The sequence below is a fragment of the Sinohyriopsis cumingii genome, chromosome 9 (genome assembly GCF_028554795.1).
Source record: "Sinohyriopsis cumingii isolate HCF-2022 chromosome 9, ASM2855479v2, whole genome shotgun sequence".
Classification (NCBI taxonomy): Eukaryota; Metazoa; Mollusca; class Bivalvia; order Unionida; family Unionidae; genus Sinohyriopsis; species Sinohyriopsis cumingii.
In genome coordinates this window covers 93,077,448-93,103,197 of record NC_142969.1, presented here as the reverse complement: position 1 = coordinate 93,103,197, position 25,750 = coordinate 93,077,448, and the positions used below count along the sequence as shown (strand labels likewise).

Sequence of the window (25,750 nt, the reverse complement as noted above, 5' to 3'; positions counted from 1 at the left end):
AACTAATAAAGCGGACATTTTTTTCTGGTCAGCTGATTGTGTCTAGTAACACCACAAAGCCCAGCAAACATGTTGGTGGTTTTCGTTTTTTTTGATGTTTATCAAATTGTGAGAATCTTTTATCAACTACCCCATTGTTTTCTGCTTGGTTGTGTATGCAGTTAAAGAAGAAACACATGTTGGCTATTGTTTGAGCAATGATTGTATACAAAATTAACTCATGGATCAGTAATATGTAACATTTCCGATAATGTTTGTTTTGGAATAAAACTTAAGAACCTTGTGAAATTGTTACATTTCAGAAGCCACGCCACGATTGTATTATATTCGAATTCATACACGAACTCACCCAAATGATAATAAATGTTTTGCACACTATTTCTCGTACTTAAAAAATAAAAATAATTCCGGGTACAAGAAAAATATAAGTACATATATTTCAAATTTCAGGAACCTTGCCACAATCTGATTATATTCAAATTCCTATGCGATCTCTTCCCCAAAATGGTAATACATTTTTTTAACACTATTTTACATACTTTGAACAGAAAATACTTTTTTTATGTGCAAATGAATATATGCAGTTTTGGGAGCCATGCCACAACCGCGTTAAATCTGAATTCACGTTATCGCAGGGTCACACTGTATTGTGCAATTAATGCCACAACAAATGCATTGCATACCATATATAGATGGGAATAGTGGCATGAAAACAAAAATACTTGAACGCATAAGTGAAGAAATGCAGTCTTAAAAGCAAGTATATATGGTACCTATTTTGGGATGTAATTAACCTGAATAACCAGAATTCATTCAACCTATGTATGAACCCCCATAGAATATTCTGGAAAGAATCCAGAATAGAACATCAACATCAGTCACTGGCGCATGTGCTATAGTCCTCATCTTTTTTCTGAACATCATATGCATTGTGTTCTGTACACATTGCTATGTAAAAATGATGTCTTTCACTTGCATTTAACTGTGCATCAGGCATTTTAAGGTCCCCCAAAAATGTTTCAGGCTGCTTCATTTGATCAGGTACATGACTCTTCTTGGTCCCACATAATTTGTTTTATGCTCCATGAACATCTTTAAAATATCTTATTAACAATTTCATGTATTCTCTTTATTTTGAAAGTTAGTTTGGTGTTATCTTGAAAACAGAAGAAATGTTGCAATTTTCTTGTGCAAAGTAAATCCTATCTACAAGTCGGAGTAAAAATTTTTCATCAACACACTGTGTGATGTAATATGCATTGCATTCTGTACACATTACTCTGTAGAAATTATCTTTCACTTGCATCTAATGTGTATGGGGGATTTTAAAGCCCCCAAAACTATGTGCATTTCCTGTTGCACTGGTTTTAAAATTAGGGTAGGTAGGTAATTTTTTTGTAACAGTATATATTTATATATCTGATTAATATATATAATATACTAAGTACTGGCAAAACTGGCTCAGATACACAAATCAAGTTTTTCACAAAATTTAAATTTAAATTATTTTCAATGGTGGAAAAACTGCAGGGTCAGCAATGAAAAATGGAGATGGTCCACCAGTCAGAAACACATCGTTTTGGGGGGCCTAATGCAGGTTTCTGTAATTCTCAAAATCTGTGTCCTCAGGCCATTACTTTTTAGTCATTGAATTGCTGTTTATTTTTGCTAGTGACCATCATCTTATGATTTTTATTTATGATTAACTGAGTTTAGTCTTGTATAAGAGGGTAGCTCACAAGCTTGTGTGTGTGTGTGTGCATTCACATGCGTTCAAAATAGTCATACACCTTTGATTTCTTTTCTCACGTCTTGATGGTTTTATAGTTTCCAGTATATAGATTAGTATTGCTGCAGTAGTGGTACCTTCCCAACATGAATTTGCACTATTGTCACAAATTATTACATTGGAGTCAGTTCACTTGCACACAATCTTTGTATTGAACAAATACAGCACTCTGCCATTGTAACACTCTTCGGTATTATGTGATTCTGGATACAACATACTAATACCTAGGATGCCATAATAAAAATTATTGAAATTATAATTGAGATTTTTTTTTAAAAAGAAATTGTTATTGACTATCAGCTGAACAAATTTTACTTCAAAACTACTGTATTTGATTTGAACACTACCATAAGATGTTTTTGCAGTCACATTTTAACTCAAATTAGCCACAGTTGTATTCAGACAGCATTAGATATTGTATTCCTAACAGGCTGTTGCACACCCAAATTATCTCTATCTCTAATAGGCCATAATTGGTCCTTATCAGCTATTGTATTTGGCTAAGTACACAGGACTGTTGAATTGGCCTTGAGCACTAAAGCCATGTCAGTAGATCAGTGACTTAATCTCTGTAAACACAGTTTGCCAATTGTACAGAAGACCACTTTATTGTTAAACATTGATTATTAACACCTGGATTGCACCAGATTACAGAAAGGATTAGCAGCAATTCTTTTGAACTTGCTGCAACTTTCTGTAATTTGTTTGCAGTGTAGCCCAGAAGAAATAGATGATCCTTTGCATAATGTAGCTAGAAATAAGGTCAATTCAGATAAATGTCACTTTATAGTGAAATCAGATTTAAAACCCAGTTCAGTGTTATCAGTATTTATGCATGACCTTAAGACATTTATTATGGCATTGGAGACATCCAGGAAAAGCAAGCTTATAGCAGGGATTCACAGAAGTTGATGTTAATAAGGCATAAGCTATGTTACGGGGACATTTTGATTAATTTGACAATGTTCAGGACTGGATCAAAATAAATGAGGACTGCACCACTATTGAATGTAAAACTGATGCTAAAATCATCAAGTTTTTTCTTTGAAAACTTAGATCCTGATAAAAAGGAAGTAGTGGCTACCATTGACAGTGACCATGAGTACCCATTGAAAAACTTCATACTGTTTCCAAAGCCATATTTGCATTCAAGACCTAGAACACAAGTCCCTTGCCTCCACACATGATCAGTCAAAACTGGCCAGGAAGCTTAGTTAGCCTAACTGCTTACAGGGGCCATCAGCCAAGTTCTTTAAAGCCAAACTACAAAAAGCAATACCATTTTAAACCTCCTTCTCACATATCAGATGTTTGATGGGATCACCAGAGAGCCCCAGGGATGATGTTTGCGGGTCCTTTCCCCATTTCTAAATAGGGTGGGGGAGTTTTCAGCTCAAGGAACTTGCTTCCTCTCCAGCAGTGTTTTCCTCTTCTATTAATCCAAGTAGACAATTTATTAACCATTTTTTTGGTGGACTGATTGGATATAACAGGTGAAGGTTGGATCCTTTCTGTCATCAAAGTAGGATATTGGCTTCAATTCCAGGAATATCTCCTTTGTCATGTACTCCCATGCAGTTCCACCACTCAAATTAAGTCAATCGCCTTTAAAGGAAAAGATGTGCTCCCTTCTGAAGAAGGGCATGGTAGAGTAGGTATTAAATGACCAGTCTCTGGCCTTCTAGTCCCAGAAATTCCTGGTTTCCAAAATATGTGGAACATTTTGGCCAATCACCAGTCTTTCAACCTAAACAAGTTTCAGCAGGAGGAACTTTCAAGATGGATATGACAGCCTCAGTCACAATTCCTATAAGACATGGTGACTGGTGGTCCCTTTCGATCTCCAGGATGAGTACCTTCATATTTCCTCCTCCGTGTTTGCTTGGATTCGGAAGTCTTCCAGTTTTACCCTCTGCCTTTCAGCCAAACCTCCTTACAAAGAGCATTGACCAGAGTAATGGGATTATTAGTTTTTGATCCAAGGTCATTAGGGATCCCTATCCTTCATTATTTCAATGACTGTTTGGTCCAAATTGGCCAGTTAGATTCCTTCCAGTCTGTCCCACTGCTGGTCCATGGTGACCTGGCTGGGCCTATTATCTAATCTAGAAAAATCAGAGCTTATCCCATCTCAGGTTTTCATACACTTGGGATGAATTTATTGCAAACAGGATATTAGTTCCTATTCCGTGTTCTTTGGCCTGAGTGGACAGAATATATATTTTTGATTGACAGGTATCTTTCATTCATGATGATTAAATCCCATGAGTCTGGGCCAATGCCACCTCATGAGCCTGTCTAACTTGTTCATCATTGGATAATGTTATCACTTGATGGTCACACACAACATTCTCCTACCTTCATTCTGTGGTGAACCAGAGCGAAGGGATTTAATCTCTAGGGCCCATGGTTGTGTCACAAAAAGTAACTGAAGCATATACAGAATTTACAATCCTACAATAAGATTATTTCCTTATTTATACCAGTTCTTGAGGCCACCAGCCTTCCACAACACTGGCAAATTCAGTTATGCAATACCGATAGGTAATATTATTGATATTAAAATTTAGATGTGGGTGGGATAAAACTAATTTTAATGTTATGCTTAACCGAGTGCATGGCCATATTCTTTCCTTCCTTCCTGTTCTGATGTCCCACTAGTTGTCTAATTCTGTAAAAACGTGATGACTTTGTTGCATTTGCTACTGACTTGAATAGCAGACTTGGTCTGTGCTCTGGTCTGGATTTTTTCCAGAATTCTCTTTGCAGGTTTATCCATGGGAGGATGAATTCCTATTTGGATGAGGGGAATTCTGTCCCAAATTAGATAAGCTATGCAATAAGAAATCATTTTCAGTAGAGCCACAGTGGTTCATTTGAGTAGATCATCTGAAATTGTAATTGTGGGGATGTTGTTATGATACCCGCTCTAGGCCACCCTGGGTCACCAGCCTCTATGTTTCTTTATAAAAGGCACCTAGCTTCAATTTCCAAGATCTGTTTAAGCCGTTAAGTGTTAAAAGTGCCATTAAAATCAGACACCAGTATTTTAAGTATAGTTTTTTAAAAAATGTTCTTCACTGATTAATTTCCTAAAAACTTTTCAATCAGATTGGTATATAGTAATTATTATGACAGAAATGTCAAGCCATCAGTGAAATGCAGTAACACATGAAACAAATAATCTGATTTTTTCAGGTGATGGATAAAAACAACAAAGAGAAAAAGAATGTAGATGACACTCCTGTACAGGCTTCAAAAAGGACCTCAGTGAAATTATTGGCTGATAAAATTAAAGATATTGTACAAGATGGACCTGGCCAGACATCAGGAAAGAAGAAAGGTACAGGATTATTCTTCTATGTCTGTAATATTTAGTTGATGAACTATGACTTTTAAACATGCAATATCCTTCACTTATTTCATTTTGAAAGATGCTAAAATTGTGAAATCTGTCAGAACCAACATGCCCTACCTACTGGTTATATTTTTCAATCATAATAGACAAACAAATTTTATTTTTTCCAGCTAGTATTATTTATGCTTAAGTACATGTGTCAAATTCTTACCTTCAGGTTTATTTCATCTTTGTGTTCCTTAGTGAATATGTGTACACTTACTTGGCAATGTTATTAATAGTTACCTATCCTTTCTGTAATTAAAATTTTCCATTTTCTTCTGCATCTGTCATACTTTTTTTATGTGATTATAAAACTTTCTCATATGTGCTACCAAACATGAGACTGTCCTATACCAAACAGCACCATCACTCCTATAGAAAATACTGCGTTAAAAATACTTTTCAAAGTGAATCATGCAACAAAAAATTCTTGTGAGGGTTCAGGTTTGTATCCTGCCATTGGATCAGCTTGGTTCAACTTAATTTACCTTGGCGTGTCTCTGTGCAAGGCATATTACTAAAATAACTTTGTGCTGAACAACCTGTGTTGCTCTGCCGTAAAGCACCAAACCAAACCAGTCTTCTGAATGGTTGGTCATATTGGTATGGGTTTTACTTGAAATGTCTTCTAATGGTGTCTAGTTTTGCACAATATCCAATATGGCTGCCAAAGCAGGTAATTTGAAAATCTTATTACTCAAGAATATCAGAGATATTTTCAAACCTCAGCAGTGAAAAGAAAAGGAATGGGCTTATCTTGAATTCTTGAAAGTTCTCTTTGAACAGTAGAGCATTGGACCCTTTGAGGGACTTTTCAGGTGGATGCAAGGAAACTTTAAAAATATCATGTTATCACCAGAAGATGCACATATTTAGGGATCACACTTTTAATCTGGATGTGCCTTTTGCTATTGAGAAGTCAGCTTCACTACCATTTAAGACTCCAGAATATTTTTTTCAGTGTACTGAACTTGTAGCAGACATTTAAAAAAAATTGTCGTTTTGTCAGGACTTAGGTGGAGCCAGTGGTGGCCGAATGGTCAAAGGCACTTTCCTTTAACAGATTACTTCCATCTCACGTCTCTATACACTCTTGGCTAAGCGGATGTTGGTTATGTGAGAAAGCTTGTCAGTAGCCTCCTTTGGGTTGGTGGTTCTTGGGGCTTTCCTGGGTTCTTCCTCCACCAAATATACTGGCTGCCATGTATATCCTATCATGTGCAGAAACTTGGCATTAAACCCACAACATGCAAACACTAATTGCTTATTTGTATTCTACTCATCTAAGTTTTTGGTCTTAGCTAGGCTAAACCATTGCCACAAAAGATCATTCGGTTTTTTGTCAAATTATCCTCGTTTGTGCATCACAGACCCCAGATTTTTAATTTGGCCCTCAGTTTTGTTACCGTGGTTTGTTTATTACTCAATCTGACCCCCCAGTTCTGACAGCAAGCTAATTGTTTACCTTGAGGGATACACTGGTTTATCTTGAAAATCTTTTCACTACTCCTAAATGAATGGACATGTCAACATGAGGTTTTTGATTAAAAGAATGTGATGCCTGACTGGTCCTGAATAAAAGTGATGCTGATCTTATTGTTATATTGACATCAGGTTTTCACCAGATGCTATCTACAGACATGCCACCACTTATGATTTTGCCTTAAGTCTGACAAAAATTACCCTTAAAATATGGACTTACGGCATACTAGCAAAAACTACAGAAAATTACCGTTGCCGAAAAATCAGATAATTGGTTCATCCCTGTTTTATTTGGATCTGGGTTTCATCTTAGAATTAGTGAAATTAGTCAGGGAACCAGACTAACTTTACAGCAGCACCCCAGACGCTTTAAACTGCACCAATTTCTTCATGCAAAGCATCTGTATGATCAAACTGTTGATTATGGAATTTTTTAAAATGGCATCCAGAAAGCGATACATGATTAAAACTAAAAGGAAAATAAGCTTCTAGAAAAGTGTTAAAAATCAACACAGAAGAATAAAAAGGAGTATTCAGATTCTTGTGAATAAAAGTTGGAAAGGACACAGTTACGTTTATTGGACATCACATGCCAATTTGAGTATGTCTTGTGGTGGGAGATATAGTTGCCATCATGTGAAATCACAGGCACTTGATTCCAGGTAAGCTAATCATGTGTACACTCACCAATTAACACAGGGTAATTAACTTCGCCAGTCACAATCTGACCCCTCGATGCTTCCAATCTAATTTTCTGATACTATCTGCACAGTCAGTCACTCATAACATACACTACTGTAAAGAAGACACTCAAACCTTTCATCCATTACCATTTAAGCAACCTTGTTTATCCATTGCTTCATGTTTTCCACACACAGGCAGCCATTTCAAAGATCAACTCCTGGTCTACTTTGGAGTAAATGCAATTTGATTGTGATAGCTTCAGTGATTGGTTCTTTCATTGAATCAGTCTTTTCAGTCATCGCTTTCAATCGTTACATCTCGGCTTCACCTGGCAAATATGCAATTGGAATATCCACAGTATTTTCTATCAAGTCAATTTGCAGTTCCGATTGTTACATGTGCTCAAGACTATGTAACTTTGCTGGGAAAATGTTTAACAACATTGCTTGACATGTTAATTAAACTGAATTTTTTCTTAGTGCTTTCTGAATAGCTTTATAGGTGATCTCTGGTTTTGCATGAAGAAAGTTTTTTTGAAAAAAACTGTAGACTTATTTAATTAATAGTCAAGTATTTACCCAAATTTCAACTGACATGTTATCTACATAATGTTATAGATTGCTTTGTAAACATTTCTCTGTATGTTAAATACTATCAGTCTTATATAGGATTTACACACTGTCAAGAAAACAAAAGGATTAACTTGGTTAATTCTTGTGTAGTTATTTGTCACTACATTGCTTACCCAAACACAAAATTTAATCTCGTGTAGGATTTACTCTGTCAAGAAAACAAAAGGATTAACTTGGTTAGTTCTTGTGTAGTTTTTTGTCACTACTTTGCTTACCCAAACACAAAATTTAATCTCATATAGGATTTACTCTGTCAAGAAAACAAAAGGATTAACTTGGTTAATTCTTGTGCAATTATTTGTCACTACTTTGCTTACCCAAACACAAAATTGAATCTCATATATGATTTACACACTGTCAAGAATACATAATGATTAACTTTATTAATTTTTGTATAATTATATGTCACTAGTTTACATATCCACACACAAAATTTTGTTCAAAATATATATTATGACCTGTAGAGCTAACAGTACTTAACCAACAATGTGGGATAGGTGATTGGATTTGGTTATGTAACAATATGCTCTTTGAAAATGAAATCTATTTTATTTTGGTATACTTCACTTGTTTAAGCACTGGATGTGTTTTTTGAATGCTAACTGAAAAAGCACAATTATTTGATGTTGAAAAGGCTGAAGAGGGCCACAGTGTCATTTTATTAGGCCAAAGTGGGACAGGCAAAAGTTTTGTGGTTAAGGAAATACAAAAGAAATTGTCTGCAGCAGGTAAAAACGTCATTGTGATTGGCACAACAGGCATTGCATCACTAAAATGTGAAAGGATGCACAGTGCATTCCTGGTCTGGGATTGGTGATGGTAGATATGACAGTGATGAACTATGTAGAAAACTTCTCACTGATGAACATTTTGATTCATACAAACAAAATATTTTGAAAGCAGACTGTTTGATAATTGATGAAATTTCTATGATTTCACTGAAACTTTTTGAACAAATGAACGTATATGTAGAATGATTAAACATTTAGATTTATATTTTGGAGGTATACAAGTTATTGCAAGTGGGGACTTTTTTCTACTTCTGCTGGTACCTGACCCATTGACATGTGATTCGGGCGAATATTATTTCAAATCCACAGTTATGGATGATAAGATATCTCAATGGGTGCCCACTCAGCGTGACTTACAAATTACAGTCAGTGTTGATGGAATATGTATATATGCCAGGAGCTTGCATCAACAGAATTTCCGGAGAGCAAATTCCATGCCAGTCATTCATGGTGAGAGAGTTTCATGAAAAAACATGGTTTTGTGCTCAGAAGCAGGACCTCTTTTACCCAATGTTTACTCAAAGATTTGGAAGAAAAGTTTGCTTTGTTACACAAGTTTGATGATGAGTTTATTATTAACATGGACGAGATACCGATGTACTTTGATCTTGTGCCAGGGAAAACGGTGGACAAAGAAGGAACGAAAACATTCTGATTCTTACAACTGGAGCAGAGAAGAGAGACATCACTGTTGTTTTAGCCATCGTAGGTTCTGGCGACATATTATCCCCAATAATCTAAAGGCATCAGAAGGGTGAATTATTGCAGTTCAAGAGAAAGCATAGATAAATGAAACACTAATGCTGCAGTGGATTGAAGAAATTTATTTGCCATTCACCAGAAGAGAGCAATCACTGTTAGTTATGGACTCGTTCCAGGCTCACATCACTGATGATGTGAACAAACAGTTGTTGTGCGGAAATGTTGTGCCAGCAATAATACCAGGAGGCTGCACATCCAAGTTGCAACCTCTTGATGTGAGCATCAATAAACCTATCAACAGCTACATATGCCACAGCTGGACGGAATACATCAGGGATGCTATGAATGCATTAAAATCATCTGAGGAAAGCAGCAACGGACAGATCAAGACAGCCAGCAAACAGACTATTGGACTGGATTGTAAATGCCATGGACACATTGAAGAAAAAGCGAACAATGATAATGCAGTCTTTCAAGGTGTGCGGCATCAGTGTCAGTCTGAGCGGAAGTGAAAGCGTGAAATCAGAAACGACAGACAATTAAACAATATGAATGATGATAGTGATACAGAATTTTAAGGCTTTTCGCCCAATGACCAAAAAAAGGCTATGGACAAGCTAGCATTAAATCATATTTCTTTTCATTCTTTAATATTGCTATTAATTGTGTATGGCTTAATATAACAATGTTTATCTGTCTATCAATCTATGCATACATACATACATACATACATACATACATACATACATACATACATACATACATATGATTAAGAATTTTAAATTATATTAGTTCATGGAAGTTTATGATCACATTAAATAATTGGTGACCAAATGAAGCGAACTTTGTATCAATTAAATTAACGGCAAACATGCTGTGAATTTTACATTAAAACAACACAGCAGTTCTTCCTAGATTGTGTCCTGAAACATAAATTGTTGACAAAATTATAGCGAAGCAGCATTCGAAAACTTGCAGAGCATTTAAATATTATATTCCTCCCCCCCCCCAAAAAAAAAAACGGTGTCCAAAAACATATGGTAAATATGGTAATATAGTCATAGGGTTTTCACCAAAAGACTTCTTATGATGTATAGTTGGTCCTGACTGAAAATTGTCTGATCATGATGTCTAATATGGCTGCCACAGTGGCCATCTTGAAAATGTTATTATCACTATTCCTAACAGGTTGGTTGTATCAGCACTGAGATTTTGCTAAACAACTACTTATGACTTCTTATAAGTGAAATGGTGGCATGTTGACAATCAATATGTCCACTACAACAGTTAATTTGGACATCATACCCATAAAGATATCAAAGATGGTTTCAGTACTCCACAGTTAAAAGTAAGGAATGGTTTTATCTTAAAGTCCTGAAAATTCTTTTAAGCCAGTAGAGTGTCAGTCTTTACAAGGGACTTTTGTTTATATTACCTTGGAAAAAAGTTTATTATAAGTAGTTTGTTACTTGAAAATACTAGATTATAAAGTACAAGCAGAATTAGTATAAAAATTGAGATTGCTGGACCATGAAGTACATCAGTACAAGTTTTTGCATTACTGTTGGTGGTTTTGAATAGTTCTCTTTAGATGACAGGGTCAGACTGGAATTGAATTTTAGGAAGAAATAAATTTCTTTTTTGGACAAAATATGGAGAATTTGAAGCAAAGGAAGAAATATGTATTTGTTTCAAGAAATACTTTATTTTCAAGTATAAAATTGTCTCATTTTATGTAGATTATAAACTTATTCTTAAAGTTCATGAATGTATTGTATTCATATGCAATACATGTATATTCATACTTGCAAGTGTGTATCTTTAGATTTAAATATGCAGTGTATTATGGCCATATGACTTCAGAAATGCACAGCAGAAGCTATACATTATAATTAATTTAACCTAGGTTACAGTATTGTAGTTATAAATAGGTATAAATACTTAACTAACTGTAACTTAAAATTACAAATTTAATTTTATTAGTTTCTAAGACTTCACTAGGTAATGGCGGTCAGAGACATTTTGAAACTAGGATGAACTTGTAAAGGTGTCTTCACATCATAATAGGGATCTTCACAACACAGTCAGACCTGCCAACCCTTGCGATTTTGCTTAAGTCTTATGAAAATGAACCTTAAAATACAGACTTTGGGAACAAAAGCAAAAATTATGGAAATATGATTGCTGCAGTAAAATATGGATAATTGGCTTATCCATGTTTGATTTGGATCTGGCTTTTATATTAGATTTAGTGGAGTTTGTCAAGGAACCAGACTAACTTTATGTTAGTACTTCATATGCTTTAAACTGCACATATTATTTCATGCAAAGCATCTGCATGACCAAATTCAGGATTATTGGTTTTTTAGAAAATGGCATCCAGCAAGTGATAAGCAGTATAAAAGAACAAAATTATTATTCAGATTGTTTTGAATAAATATTCAGATTGTTTTGAATAAAAGCAGGAAGGGACACAGTTACATATATAGGACATCGCATGTTGATTTGAGTATGTCTCATGAAGGGGAGATATAATTACTGTCATGTGAAATGGAAAAACAAATAATGAGACTTACTTTAAGTTGATAGATAATAAAAAGCCATTGAGCTGCATTGGGTTAGGAATGGAAGATTGTGCAACTGTACTAGAGGTAAATAAGGTTTATGTATACTTTACAAACATGGCACCATTTTTAACTACTGAACTTTTGAAATACACATTTTCCAACTTTACAATAGCAGTACATATTTGGTTACACCTTACTGAAAAGTGGTCAGACTTATGGAAAGAAAATCAGCTGCCTTACTGAGACAGTCTTGTTAGGTTTGGCAAGTGTGCATGCACAGTGTTCATCAATTCAAACTATTGTGGTTACTACTTAGTAACCTCAACTATGCAGTTTATGGGGGGTGGGGTGGAGAACTGACTAAAAATTTAATGCAAATCATTTGGACTGTCATTTTTTGGCAAAGTTTTAAAAGTAGAAAAATTAAATTGCTTGTTCTAGTGGCAGTTGATTAACTATTTATACCTATTTGTAATTACAATGATGTAATATAGGCAATCCCTTGTTTGAGATATTCATCAAAAAATAGTTTAAAGTACAGTTATGGAAAAACTGCAACATGTCTGTGGATGCATCTAATTTTTTCTTTAGAAATGGGGATTTTCTTAAAATGGCCACTCATAACTAGTTTCATTACAACAATCTGTAGATAGGATTGCACATCTATGTCTGTATTCATAACATGCATTGGTTAAATATTAATTGCTTTGCTGCTTTTTTTCTCTCGTATTTTCACAAAACTGAATGTAAGAAAACAAGATTGACCTTTCAGCTTTTCACGAATTTCACAACAAAGCCTTATCCTGTATGATTCTGATCTAAAATTGTTTATTTTAGGCAAAATCTTTTGTCGCATAATAGTTCAGACTTATAAAATTTGTATAGTGTTGTTAATTTTTGTGCCCAATGAATGTTGAAAACAAAGTCTAATGAAGAGGTACTTTCAGGACAAAGCAGTGTCTGCCATTATTACCTTTTGGCAGGTCCACTTTTGGTTTCAGTCTGATTTTTATAAAGAATATAACACAAGCACAGCATTTAAAATCTTATAAAAATAAATTTAGGAAGTGTTTTCATTAATTCTGTTAAAACACAAATTGTTATTTACATATAGATGTTTTAAGCCTTGACACACATATTGATATACTTTTATTGTCCAATGATAACTTGCATAAACCATTCAACATGGGTGATTAGGGGCAAATATGTGAGTGAGCAAGAGTTTGTTTTGTCTCTGCAGTTGATGTGAACACCTACCAAGGCCACATGTAATACATTTTTGCTGGGGCGACAGCTTTAACTACTTGGATGGGTTGATAGAGCATATCAGAAACCATAAACTGTTGTTGATCAGTGTACATCTAAAACATTTATGGGGCAAAGTTTTTCTTACTTTCCTAATAGAAGAAGGTGAAGTTTACATATTTTTTTGTGGCTTAGTCACTCACTTTGTGGGGGTAGCATGATGCCTGAGATGGCATGTATTTTCTTTTTCTGATGCTTCATGATGTTTTTTGCCTAAATTGGTAAGTCTTTTCTTTGTTTTCAGATCCAGTCCATCAAAAAAAACGAGCCAAAGTTCTATTTTCATATGAACCAGAGAATGAAGATGAACTAAAATTGGAATTAGGAGATATTGTTGATGTTATCAAACAGGTACATATCTTTTTCTATGGAATGGGCATCTTTGTCAACAAGCCTATGTCCATCCAACTTAATTTTTTTTTTACTGTCATGATTTTTTTATCTGCTCTTTAACCTATGAACAACTTAATGGGTAGAAAACAAATTTAGTTAAGGGTTTTATATTAAGAAGTATGGGTGAAATGATAAACTGTGGACACATATGGATATGATTCAAGATACACAGCCTGTGATACAATATATTATCAATACCCATATCAAATTTGATGGTCTTTTAATCTGAAAAAGGCGGTGCCTTTTTTTGTGTGGACATATTGGTTGTACTTCTAATAACCAGAATACAGAAAGACATAGACTTGTCATCTGTTTGCATGCCAGTCTCATCCTTGACAAGATATAAAAGTACTTCCAAACAGACTACCTGTTAGGTGTCAGTGATTTTTATTAGGCCTTTTAGGCCATTTTGGCTACCTCATTTGATCAGGTGCAGAATTCCTTGGTTACCACACCTATGTTTTGCACAGCATGAATGTTTTAGGACATCATATCACCAATCTTCATGTCTTCACTTGAATTCGGATGTCAGTTCAATGCCATCTTAAGAGAAGAAATAGTTCAGTTTCCTCTTGCAAAAGAAATCTTATCCTGAACAATTCCAGATATGGAAGTGGAGATGACAACCAACCAAACCCTTCACATTGTACTTTCTGCAGATTCAAAAGAACTGCTGTGGCCAGTGAAAAAGAAATTGACAACACCTGCTACCCTTCTACAATATAACAAGGAGACTATAGCTCGCATGGTTTGGAATCAGTTCCCTTGCTGGTTCTGTCAGTTTTTTTTTTACCCAGTGGCATGTTCAGTTATTGGTTGCATATATCAGTGTAAAAAGAGACATTACAAACTTGTTCCCAACATACAATTTAAGATCTTTACAGATCATTTCATAGCACCTTTTGCATGAAGTTTCTGTTGCTTGAGATGTAAAGTGACCTAGCTTGGATGCCATTTTTCCATCATGTCACACAGTGAATATGCCCAGTTCTCATTGGTTATTGTTTTACTCTGGATTTGAACTACCAGTAATCTCAGATCTGAATTATATGTGGCATATTTCTCTGTGTGACACATTGGATATATAGTCCTCAGATTTGATACAAGTAGACAAGATGAGAAGAAACAGAAACTTCCTGTAAATGTGGTTATTAAATGATCAGAAAAGTTTGTAAATTATACATGGGGAACAAATCTAGAATGTCTTCTTTACACTGATATAAGTTATCAGTCACTGACAGTGTTGTTGGAATACAATATTCAGCATGGAATTAGTGAGGTATGACCATGGGGGCATATTTCAAACCACATAAGCCACCTTATGTTTGTTAATTGGTAGAAGATGAGTAGATGTTGTCAATACTTTTTCTTTCTACTTGACAGAAATGAGTTTATGTTCCTGCTACAATGGTCTCAAATGAATTCTTAATTTAATTTTAATTTAAAGAATGAAAACACAATTGACTAATAATTATTCATGACTGCTGAAGGTTGAAGTGACTTGTATAGGGTAAGTATAGTTTTGTATTGATTCTTTATCTCTTGTATCAGGATCTTATATCTTGTATGGGTATCAGTATAGAAATGGTACTGATTCATCGATATATCTAATTAATCATTTAACCCCTGTTAAGAAGATCTTAGATTGAGTTTTCATTTATTTGCATCAAAATTTGAATTATGACCTTTGTATAACTTGAAGCATACCCTTGCATCATGAACTCCTTTTCCAAATTGATATCAACCTTTTATTGACTAGTCTTTACCCAAGTTTGATTTTTACATAATTATGTAAAAAGTTGAGTTGTATTGCCCAGTTTGACATACCAGTATGCAAACAAATATTTTTAAAGATAAATGCAGACCTGATTATTATTTTGACACCATGCTGAAACTTCTTTTATTTAAAATAAAAAGTATGAAATGTTTTAAATAGACAAATTTTCTGTGTCTATTGACCTTTTAAAATAGTTTTTAGAGTGTCACCTTGTATGGAAACATTTTGATTTGATTTCAGTAAAAAAAAATTTCTTTAATTCCTGATATAAACCATTACTCAGTAGTTTAATTTCCAAACACTAGAAAATCCACGTATTGATCAAAGAATGAAACATAAAAAAATTTGGAAAGAAAACATTAGCTTTGAGTGTTTTCATGTCATAGTGCTGTGGATGTGTCTCAGTTGGAGAAGCAATCCATATATCAATAGAACCGGATGCTACTAAATCTTTGAATTAAAATTTGATGTAATTATCTCAGCTCATCTGGTGTGAAAAATATCACATTGGAGTTTTGTCATAAGTTGCTAATCCATCATCTTAATAATTGTCTTTCACCTAGGTACTTCTTGATATATTTAACCAGTGATGCATTACCAAGTCAGTGTGAACCAGAGAAAGCTCATTATTATTTATATTATTTATGCAGGACAAGTGAGAGCTTTATTATTTATAACCAGTGAAATAAGGTGAACAAAATTACTACTGTTCCCCATTCATCAGCCAAAGCTTTGCTTTCTTCACAAAGTTCATAGCTTTTGAGAAGCTAAGCAGACAATCTTCATAAAGTGAACAAACTTAACTGTGGATCTTCAGCATTGTGTTGAATATCATTAATTTGACACTGACTCACTCAGAATACAGAATTGGCCCAATCTAGATTTATAGGGGTCCTGGGCATCGGGCTAACTAATTAATTCACCCCTGCATTCCATCTTTTTTGGAACCAAGATATGTTCTAATGCACCTTATTGGCAGGTAACTGTTTGTCGTTGATAAGAATTATAACTAACTCCAAATTACCAAGTTATCTTACAGAAATTCCTGTGGCTGATACTGGTGATCAACAAATGATAATGCATGTCTGATTTGGTCTTATGTTGCAGCCAAGTGAAAGCAGTAAACTTTATTTTAATTTTTTATGTATAAGTAATTATCATATTTAAATGTGTGTTGTTTACTTTTTTGACACATAATGGGCTATTTTGATTAACAATTATTTAACACCATTAGTTAGTATGAAACATACAAGTTCAGTTACTCATTTACAGTATACACATGCATATGGCTGTATGCACATTCTACTGTAAGATGTTAGTGTTTGTTGAAAAGAGGCAGTGAAAAACATTTCAGACTTTAATTGCTCATAAATATTACTTACTATATATGTTCATGTGCTACTGTGATAATAAAGACAGTTTTGACATATATGTATTTGTTAATTATAATTTCCTGTCATTTTCAAAAACATCACATTCCAGATAGATCAAAATGGAACATTACTGGTCTAAATAAATAAAAAATTAAAATAGCCTTTTTTTATCATTGCAAGTAGTTAAAACTATGGATGTTTGGTACAAACTTATATATTCTGATTTCTAACCTGTAAATAACAATATTTGCTGGTTGGAAAAATAATGTAAAACATTTAATTTTTATCACTCCGCTTTTACTTGTGTAGTTGTCCTTAAGAATGTTACTTGACTGTTATCTGAACTGTTAAGTTAAGCGATATATGACAAAAAAAGAGAATTCTGTAAAGAGGTAGCAAATAGACTTAACATGAATTGTTTATCTTTAATTATAAATATTTGGTGACCTTTAAAATGAAAGAAGTCAGTGAGGAAACACGTGTATTTTCTCTGCACTCTTGAGAAGGTCATTTATGACTGACATCCTGTCTTGTGTAAGATTTACTGAGCAGAAGTGTTCATCCATGTTATGTTGTGCATAAACAGCTGTAATCTTAGTGTACATAACTGAAAATCTGTACTGATTTATCATATTGACATGCCTGAAAGTAGCCTTAATACTAACATTTGTTCTGTTTTTGCAGTACAGTCAAATATTTTTTTGGGGATCAACTTGTGCGCAAATCACATGACAATGACAGAACAAAAATGGCAGTCATAATACTTGATAACTGTTTAGTGATTCTTATGTATTATGTTTGTAAGAGAACAGCACTCACATGCACCTAATTAAACTGAAATAAATACTGCATTTCCTGTTCAGGATTTGTATAGTTTGATTACTTCTGATTTAGATATGTGCCTCATTTAACATTTATGGAACAGAATTGGCAGTCATAGTATTGTGATTCTTAGCTTTGTCTAGGAAAGTTACACAATATAACATTGCTTTGCTTAAAATCAGATTTTGAAAAAATTGATTGAGTACTGTCAAGAGACTTCATAACATCAGGTCAACGATAAGGACCAAAATGTTTCCTCTGACATCAAGTGCTTATTCAGAAGTCACCGTAATAAAGTTGGCCTGCCACTAAGCATACATAAAAGCCAAGAGATACATAAAGAATTAATATTATATATATATTGCAAATGAAAATAATGCAACAAAATATAAATATAGGATTATATCAATATTTAAAAATACATACATGTCCTAATACATTTCAGATATATCATTTGTTGTTTTGTGCTAATTGCAAATGATTACTAATATCTATAAAAAGTATTATTTTAAATGTTTCACATGAGAAAATTTGTAAATTCCTAACATAATGTTTTGAAGCTATTTGATGGATTACGAGTAGATGGTAAATGGACACATTGTCAGTACTTGATAAATGGACACATTGTATATACATCTTAACAATACAGATGCTTCTGCTGATGTTGCTTTATTCATTATGTAGTAGTGATAAATTTAAGTTAATAAAATAACTCACAAGTTAATATCTAATTGTCCATACTGTTACATGAGTTACAAGATAATGATCACAGTTTTCAGACAAGCAATATTTTGGAAGGAAAACTGACAGTTATCTTCCAGCAGTTATTTTATAGAAGATGGGATACTATACCAATGATCCATAGCAAATTTGATATGAAAATGAAGCGTTTAAAATTTGGGTCTTTGTTGGTCATATAAGTCTGATCCAACTGCAGACTCCATAGACCCAGATCTGCCATTGTACAATGCATCAGCAGATCTGGGTCTGTCATTTTTACTGGGAGTAATAATTAGAACAAACTCCATAGACCCAGCTCTGCCATTGTACAATGCATCAGCAGATCTGGGTCTGTCCTTTTTACTGGGAGTAATAATTAGAACAAACTCCATAGACCCAGAACTGCCATTATACAATGCATCAGCAGATCTGGGTCTGTCTTTTTTACTGGGAGTAATAATTAGAACAAACATAGACCCTGATCTACTGGTGCATTATGAGATGGCAGGTCAGGGTATATGTGGTTGGACCAGTTTATATGCAGGTATATACAGTAGTCATAACTCAGAATTTGTCTACTGATTTCCTTGCAGTTCTTAGTAAATGCTGAGAATTAATTTTACTTTGAAGTGTTTTGACAAAATCGAGACTTTGATTTTGTGTAATTATTGTCATGAGCTGATGGAGCTATCTGCTTTGGTGATACATTAGTTGTTTTAGTACTTCATTCTTTGTGATCTATCATAGATGGTATGAAAATAAACTATGTTCCTCATTTGTATTAGGTCTGTGTTGATGCATCATGGCCAGTGATGATAATTTATATTCATTTGCTTTATAATGTAGAACATGTGTAGAATATTCAGACCATTTATATTTCATATAATGCAGGCATCTATATAGTAAAATTAACTGCAAAATGAAAAATAGTGGTGCAGATATATCTTGAACTGAAGAACACAGAGGACTTTCGGTCTTACAGTAGTCAAGCCGTGCTGTTGCATGTGTTCTTGTCAATTTGAGATGCAAGAAGTTTATGCAGCATTTACAAGGTTATGACTGTTTTAAAGATTACAGTAACATTATTTTGTTATAGTTAGGATGTATTGAAAATATGTTTTAGTGAAAATTTCCGTCATCTTGATTTCTAGGTAGAGGATGGATGGTATGAAGGATCTGTAAATGGAAAAACGGGAGTATTTCCGTCAAACTTTGTGGAGGTATTATCAGAGGAAAATGAACAAGAGAAAGAAGGCAAGTTATTGAGCATAAGCTTGTGAACATTCATCTTTCTTGTTGTTGAAAAATATGTCCTTGATTTTTAACCACGTAAGTTTCTGTCATGATATCTTCTGTCGATATCAGCATTTCAAATATCTATCAGACTTAAGTAGCGATAGGGCAGCCTGTTTGGAAATCTTTGTGGCCATAAAATAATAATAATAAGAAGAAGAAGAAGAAGAAATGGTTTATTTTATGAGGTTTACTTGGTTACTTATAATAAACTATTCTTCCCTGAGGTCTTGAAGATGAACAAGCTATTGTAAATACCACCATGCTTAAGTGCATTAAATATAAAAGCACAAAGTGTTTGTCACATGTTTTAAAATAATAAAATGGAGAGCATAAGGAAAACTGATTTTTGAGATAATGGTCATGTGATTTTGTTTTGAACACGTTTAAATTTATTTCTGAGACTAATAGTTTTGAGGGGTTCATTCATTAGAATGGCGAAAGTGTCAGCAATGATTGTTTTAAAGTTTTGTTTCTAGAAATGGTGTTCTGCAGCAAATACTTATATTCGATCTCAGTTATGTCTTTAGGGTTGTTCTTCTGACTTATAATGTAATATAGAATGCAGATATTTTGGACAGTTTTTATGTTGACAAGCCCAAATTGGCCACATTAGATATTGTAAACAGAAATAGTTTGAGTGGGGAAAACCCCCAAAAGGATTTAGAAAAATCATTTAAAGAAGAATTATAAGAAAGCATAATTTCATTAGCTGTACTGGTCATAGACCAGGAGAGCATTTGGATGTCAGTTGTCCATCATCTGTCCATTAGTGCAGGTTTATTATTGCTACACCTTCTAAACTACTTCGAGGTTTGCGATGAAACTGTCTACTTGGTCTTAAATGAAAATGGTGCTGCTTGGACTTCTTTGTGTCCACTGTGGTGGCCATCTTAAAAATCTTATCAGTGTTTCTCCTGAATGGATGTTCTTAACATGAGATCTTTACTTAAAGATTTCTTATGATGTTTAGTTGGTCCTAAATGAAAATAATGCCAATCTGACTGCCAATTATGATAGCCATCTTGAAAGTCTTATTGCTACTCCACCTGAAAGGACAAGCATAATGACAAGCAGTTTTCACCAGACAGAATCCTTATGATTAGTTGATCCTATATGTAAATGAAGCTGTGAACTTGCGAAAACCCCAAGAAGAACCACTCACCCACATTGGCCAAGCCAGAGAGACAAACCCATACAGAGTTGAGATGACAGTGATGTGTGAGTGATTTAGACCACTTGGCCACCATGAAGTCTGACATCTGATTGAAAATGATGCAACTTGCACAGCCAGTATGGCCATTACTTCCAGTGCTCATCTTGAAAATATTGTCATTTCTACTCATATTGAATGGATTGTCCTATCAATATGTTGTTTTCACTACTAATCATGTCCAGTTGATTTTAAAAGAAAATGGTGCTTATTTAATGTCCAACATAACTACCATCATGAAAATATTCTCTCTCTAAAATCTCTTGAATGAATGGTCATATCAACATAGGGTTTTCACTAAAAGACACCTGTCACAGCAGCCATCTTTTAACTTCTTGTAATGCTGCTGCTTCTGAAAAGAAAGTTATACTGACATGGGATTTTCACCCAAAAAAATTTGATATGTTGTCTTGTTAGTACTAAATGAAAGTTGTTGCTTGCACATCCAATATGGCTCCCACAATAGTAATCTTGAACAGGGTTTGCACAATCTTGAAAAGTGCTTGAAAATTTTGGTGGTCTCCTTGCAAATTGCTTGAATATGAGGTTGGCTGTTGAAAAGTGCTTGAGAAGAAAAATTAGTCTTTTAAATGAATTGAAAACAAATATATTCCTTTGAAAAGCATTATATATAGAAATATTTACAGTATGGATGGATTTAGAATATATTTTGCTTAAATATCAAAAGCAGCTCACAGTGGAGTTGTAAACACTCTCATATAAGAGTGCTAACTTCCAAACAGATGCAAGTGATATGACCACACTTCTACCGCTATGCCCCAGAATCCCTTGAGCTTAAAAATTCTTCATCTAGGCCTAGTTTGTTCAAAAGTATTTTGTAGTTCTTCATAAATTAATTCTTGCATTTGGTGGACTCCTCAAACCATTCTTCTCTCCTTTATATGTAGTTAATAATAGCATTTGCAAATTAAATGTGTCCTTGAAACATGCCTGAATTACCTGATGAAATATCTATGAACCATGTTGAATTTTTTTATATCACTACTTGTCCTTAATGGATAATCATGTCAGCATGTGGTTTTGATTACGAGACCTATTATGATGTCTAATTGGTTTTAAATGAAAATGGTGCCAATCTGATGTCCACTATCATGAAAATCTTATTACTACTTCTGAAGGGAATGTCATATTGATGTTGAGGTTTTACCAAGACTTTTTATGGTATCAGGTTGATCCTAATGAAAATGTTACTGCTTACACATCCAATATGACTATCAATGTGGCCATCTTGAAAATAATCTTGTTATTGTTACTTGTGAAGAATGGATAGTCATATTAGCACGGGTTTTCTCAAAAAGACTTCTTTTGTCATCTGGTTGGTCCAAAATAAAAATGGTGTCAATCCAACATTTAGTTTGTCTACACTGCTGCTTTTGCAACTGATTTAAAAATCATGTTAAACTCTTTCATGAACTATAAATAATCTTAGATATAGCCTTTTCTGTGGCACTGACTAGCCTGTATTGCTGGTGTCCCATGAAACAGTCAAGCAAGAAACCAGTCAATCAAGCAAGCAATCAATCATGTTATAGCTGAAGAATATCAAATGGTTTAAACTCTAACCAATTCTTTATGGCCTGTAGAGCATCAGCTCCTTTGAGGGACTTTGTTTTAAAAGTATTCTTTGTTCTTTCTGACAAAATTTCAAGAGTCATCATCTGTTTCAGCCTCAGGTCATTAAATAAATTGCACAATTTGGAGTTCTCTAATTTGTCTATCTACATATTGCCTGGCTTTAAATTTATTTACAAAGGGCTATAACTCTGATTTTTTCTGATTATATTTTATGTTAGCTGTCTCATTTGTTTCTGCATTTATTGTAGTTTGACTGGCAGTAATTTTATTTCCAGCAAAATCTTATCATCTTTCTCTCCCTCTCCACATTTTTTTTTAGCTCTGTACCACAGGCTGAGGTTGATTGCACAGGTCATATATTGTAGTATCAGTTTTCATGGGGGGACCAATTTTCTTGGTTTTCATTGTTGCCCAGAACCACAAATTGAAATCCCCAACGAAAAATGAGCTATGTAGTTTTGTTACAGTGTTTCATTCCTAGAGATTAACACAGCTACTAGAATTTGATAAATCAAGGTCAATACTGTAATCTGGTAAATCAAATATTAGCTTTTACATGTGTTTTTTTTAGTTTAGCCTTTTGAAAAAAGAATTAAAAATCACTTTGTATTGTTTCAATGCACACGTTCAATAAGGTATCCAATAGCTGTAATTTTACACTCACTGCCTTAAATCGATATGTGAGGTAAGTAAGAACAGAGAGAAAATAGAGAAAAAGCATAAGGTATTTAAACAATAGTAATACCGAAAATGAAAGACAAAATAATTCAGAATAACAGTATATGAAAATTAAATTCAATACTTACTCACTTTGATCCTTCATTTGAGTACAACTGTTGTTGAAACATTTAAATCCTTCTGAAAGCACATTTCATTTTATCCATGTGTTTTTAATCCAAAAGGAGAACAATCCTGTAAAATACTATAACTATTTTTTGAAACACTATTATTAATGAAACACTATGTATATACACTAATTACAGCAGAGTATTAAAGCTCACACTTCACAGGTTTTTGGACAAAGCCACTGTATCAACACGGTGTAAATATTGAACTTGCCAGGTCTTTGATTTGTGCTCATACGGTGGTAGTATTGCTTTAAACATTAAAGTGACCGCCATTTGCATTGGCGTAGTTTTATTCTTTTGTATTCTTTATTTTGGGTATTTTTACAGGTTAAATCATGAAATTAAATACCTAATAATATGCAAACTTCTACAGGCAAAACCATGAATTTAAGCACCCATGAAAATACCACTTTTTTTGTACAAAACCGTGAAAATTGATCCCAACGAAAATTAATGATACTACAATATTAGATTCATTAATAATTTGGCACATACATAGATGGTGCCTTAATTTGGAAAATAAGGCTCAAAAAAAGAGACTAAGCTTTGAATTAATTTAGAGTATAGCATACTTTTAAATTGAAAGTATTGATCTAGTTTTCAAGTTGCTGCATTATGATTTTGAAGTTTGCCAGAGGGTAACCAGTTAACAATTTTTACTCACCAATTGTGAATTTCTATCACAAATGAAACCATTTTAAATGCAATGCAGAGCTATGCCATATACTTAAAAATGTTTTATTTTATTTCATACAAATTCAGCATTAAATAATTGAATTAGGATTTGATATGGATGTTCAATCTGTAATTTTCTATCATATACCCAGATTGGAGCTGTTTTGGTGTTTTCACTCGCATCTACCTTTTTAATTCTCTTTTGCACTAATAGGAACTTGTTAAAATTTCAATCTGCTTTGAATTCCATTTATACCATATAGCAGAAAATATTTGGAGGGCTTAAAAGAGAATGTGTGTAATAAATACAAATACTATATTCATGTTTTGTTCAAAGTTAGAGGTGAGAACCCATTTGATTGGTGTACAAGTATCTGGATCTAACATCTTAAACATAATCCTGTGCCATATCATACTCCTTTCTGCCATGTATGTAATTTTGTGCATTTACTTCCAAATGCACAGGAATTGTCATTTACATGACAGCACCTAGGGTAAGATTCTCTGTTAAAGTTTCTGCAAGACACATCATTGTCATTGTCATAATCTACAGCAGCTGGACAGCAAGTGTTAATCATTTAATCATTGTTAAAGTTTATACATCCATTGTAGTCATTCCTTTGTGTATTGGAACAATATGATTTAGATGAGCATAATAGAATCTATACATAGGAATAAATTCTAACTGGTACAGATACATTTATTGCATTATGCTAATTGCTAATGGGCAAAAAAGTTCATAAAGGGCTACTAGGACAATGGATTTATGTTTACAATGTCGAAAACATTTCAAAGCTATTTTTGGAGCAAGCACAAATGTCTTCACACCATTGAAGTGTGGTCATTGATGTTATATGTGAATGACTTTAAAATTACATGTTTAAGGGGTAAATTAAAAATGAATGTGACTTTTTGAGAACTAACATAAACTAAATTGTTCAGCTGGCAAGGTTATGAGACTGAAATCTCAGATATGTTCTCTACAAGAATTTCCATAGTTATTTTGAATACAACATCAGTAAGCACTTGATGGATCGATCTCGTTTTTTTTTAGTGTTAGTGATGTTATTGTATATCACCAGTGCAATTGAAGAATTGTTGTTTGTTAGGGTGATAATGGTATTGGTGGACAAATGTAGACTGCAATATTGATTTTTGTTCAGCCTCAGTATTACTTTATTTCATTGTCAACACAAGAGTTTACGTGGTGGCCTTGAAACTGATTTGGTATGCATAGCATACTTCTTAACTTGGTAGGTTTAGCACACTTCAGTTTGTGTTCTTGTTTGTGGACAAGGCACATACAGATAATGTGAACATCATATAATTGCAACTGTTTCTCAACAAACTTGAAATATTCATATACCGTTTAAGGGCCACAATAATATCACATCTTTGTGAGTACATACTGGTACTTTTGTTTTTATTTTTATTTTCCCTATATCCTTTTGGTACAGGCTGTTCCATCTCAAACAAATGTAACTTTCATGCATATCAGTTTTATTTCCTTCAATTATTACCGTACATATTCATATAAAAATGTACAACTGTAAACAGCATAGGTCCAGATTCTAATGTTGCTTAATGCAGCATCAGATCTGTGTCAGTGCAGTTTGTTAGTGTTAATAGGTAGATCAAACAACGTAGATCCTGATCTGTTGGTACATTATGCAATAGCAGATCAGGGT

General features: G+C 33.8%; 1 protein-coding gene across 3 annotated transcripts in view; it reads left to right on the top strand.

The window, feature by feature from the left end:
- The window catches only part of LOC149792257 (SH3 domain-containing kinase-binding protein 1-like), a 158,904-nt gene that overhangs the window by 22,175 nt on the left and 110,979 nt on the right, over positions 1-25,750 (top strand). For all 3 annotated transcript variants that reach the window (XM_089970784.1, XM_089970783.1, XM_089970782.1), the window contains exons 3-5: positions 4,988-5,132; positions 13,597-13,703; positions 19,589-19,691. In XM_089970784.1, coding sequence (XP_089826910.1) covers positions 4,988-5,132; positions 13,597-13,703; positions 19,589-19,691 — 355 coding nt within the window. The remainder of the gene's footprint in view (positions 1-4,987; positions 5,133-13,596; positions 13,704-19,588; positions 19,692-25,750) is intronic.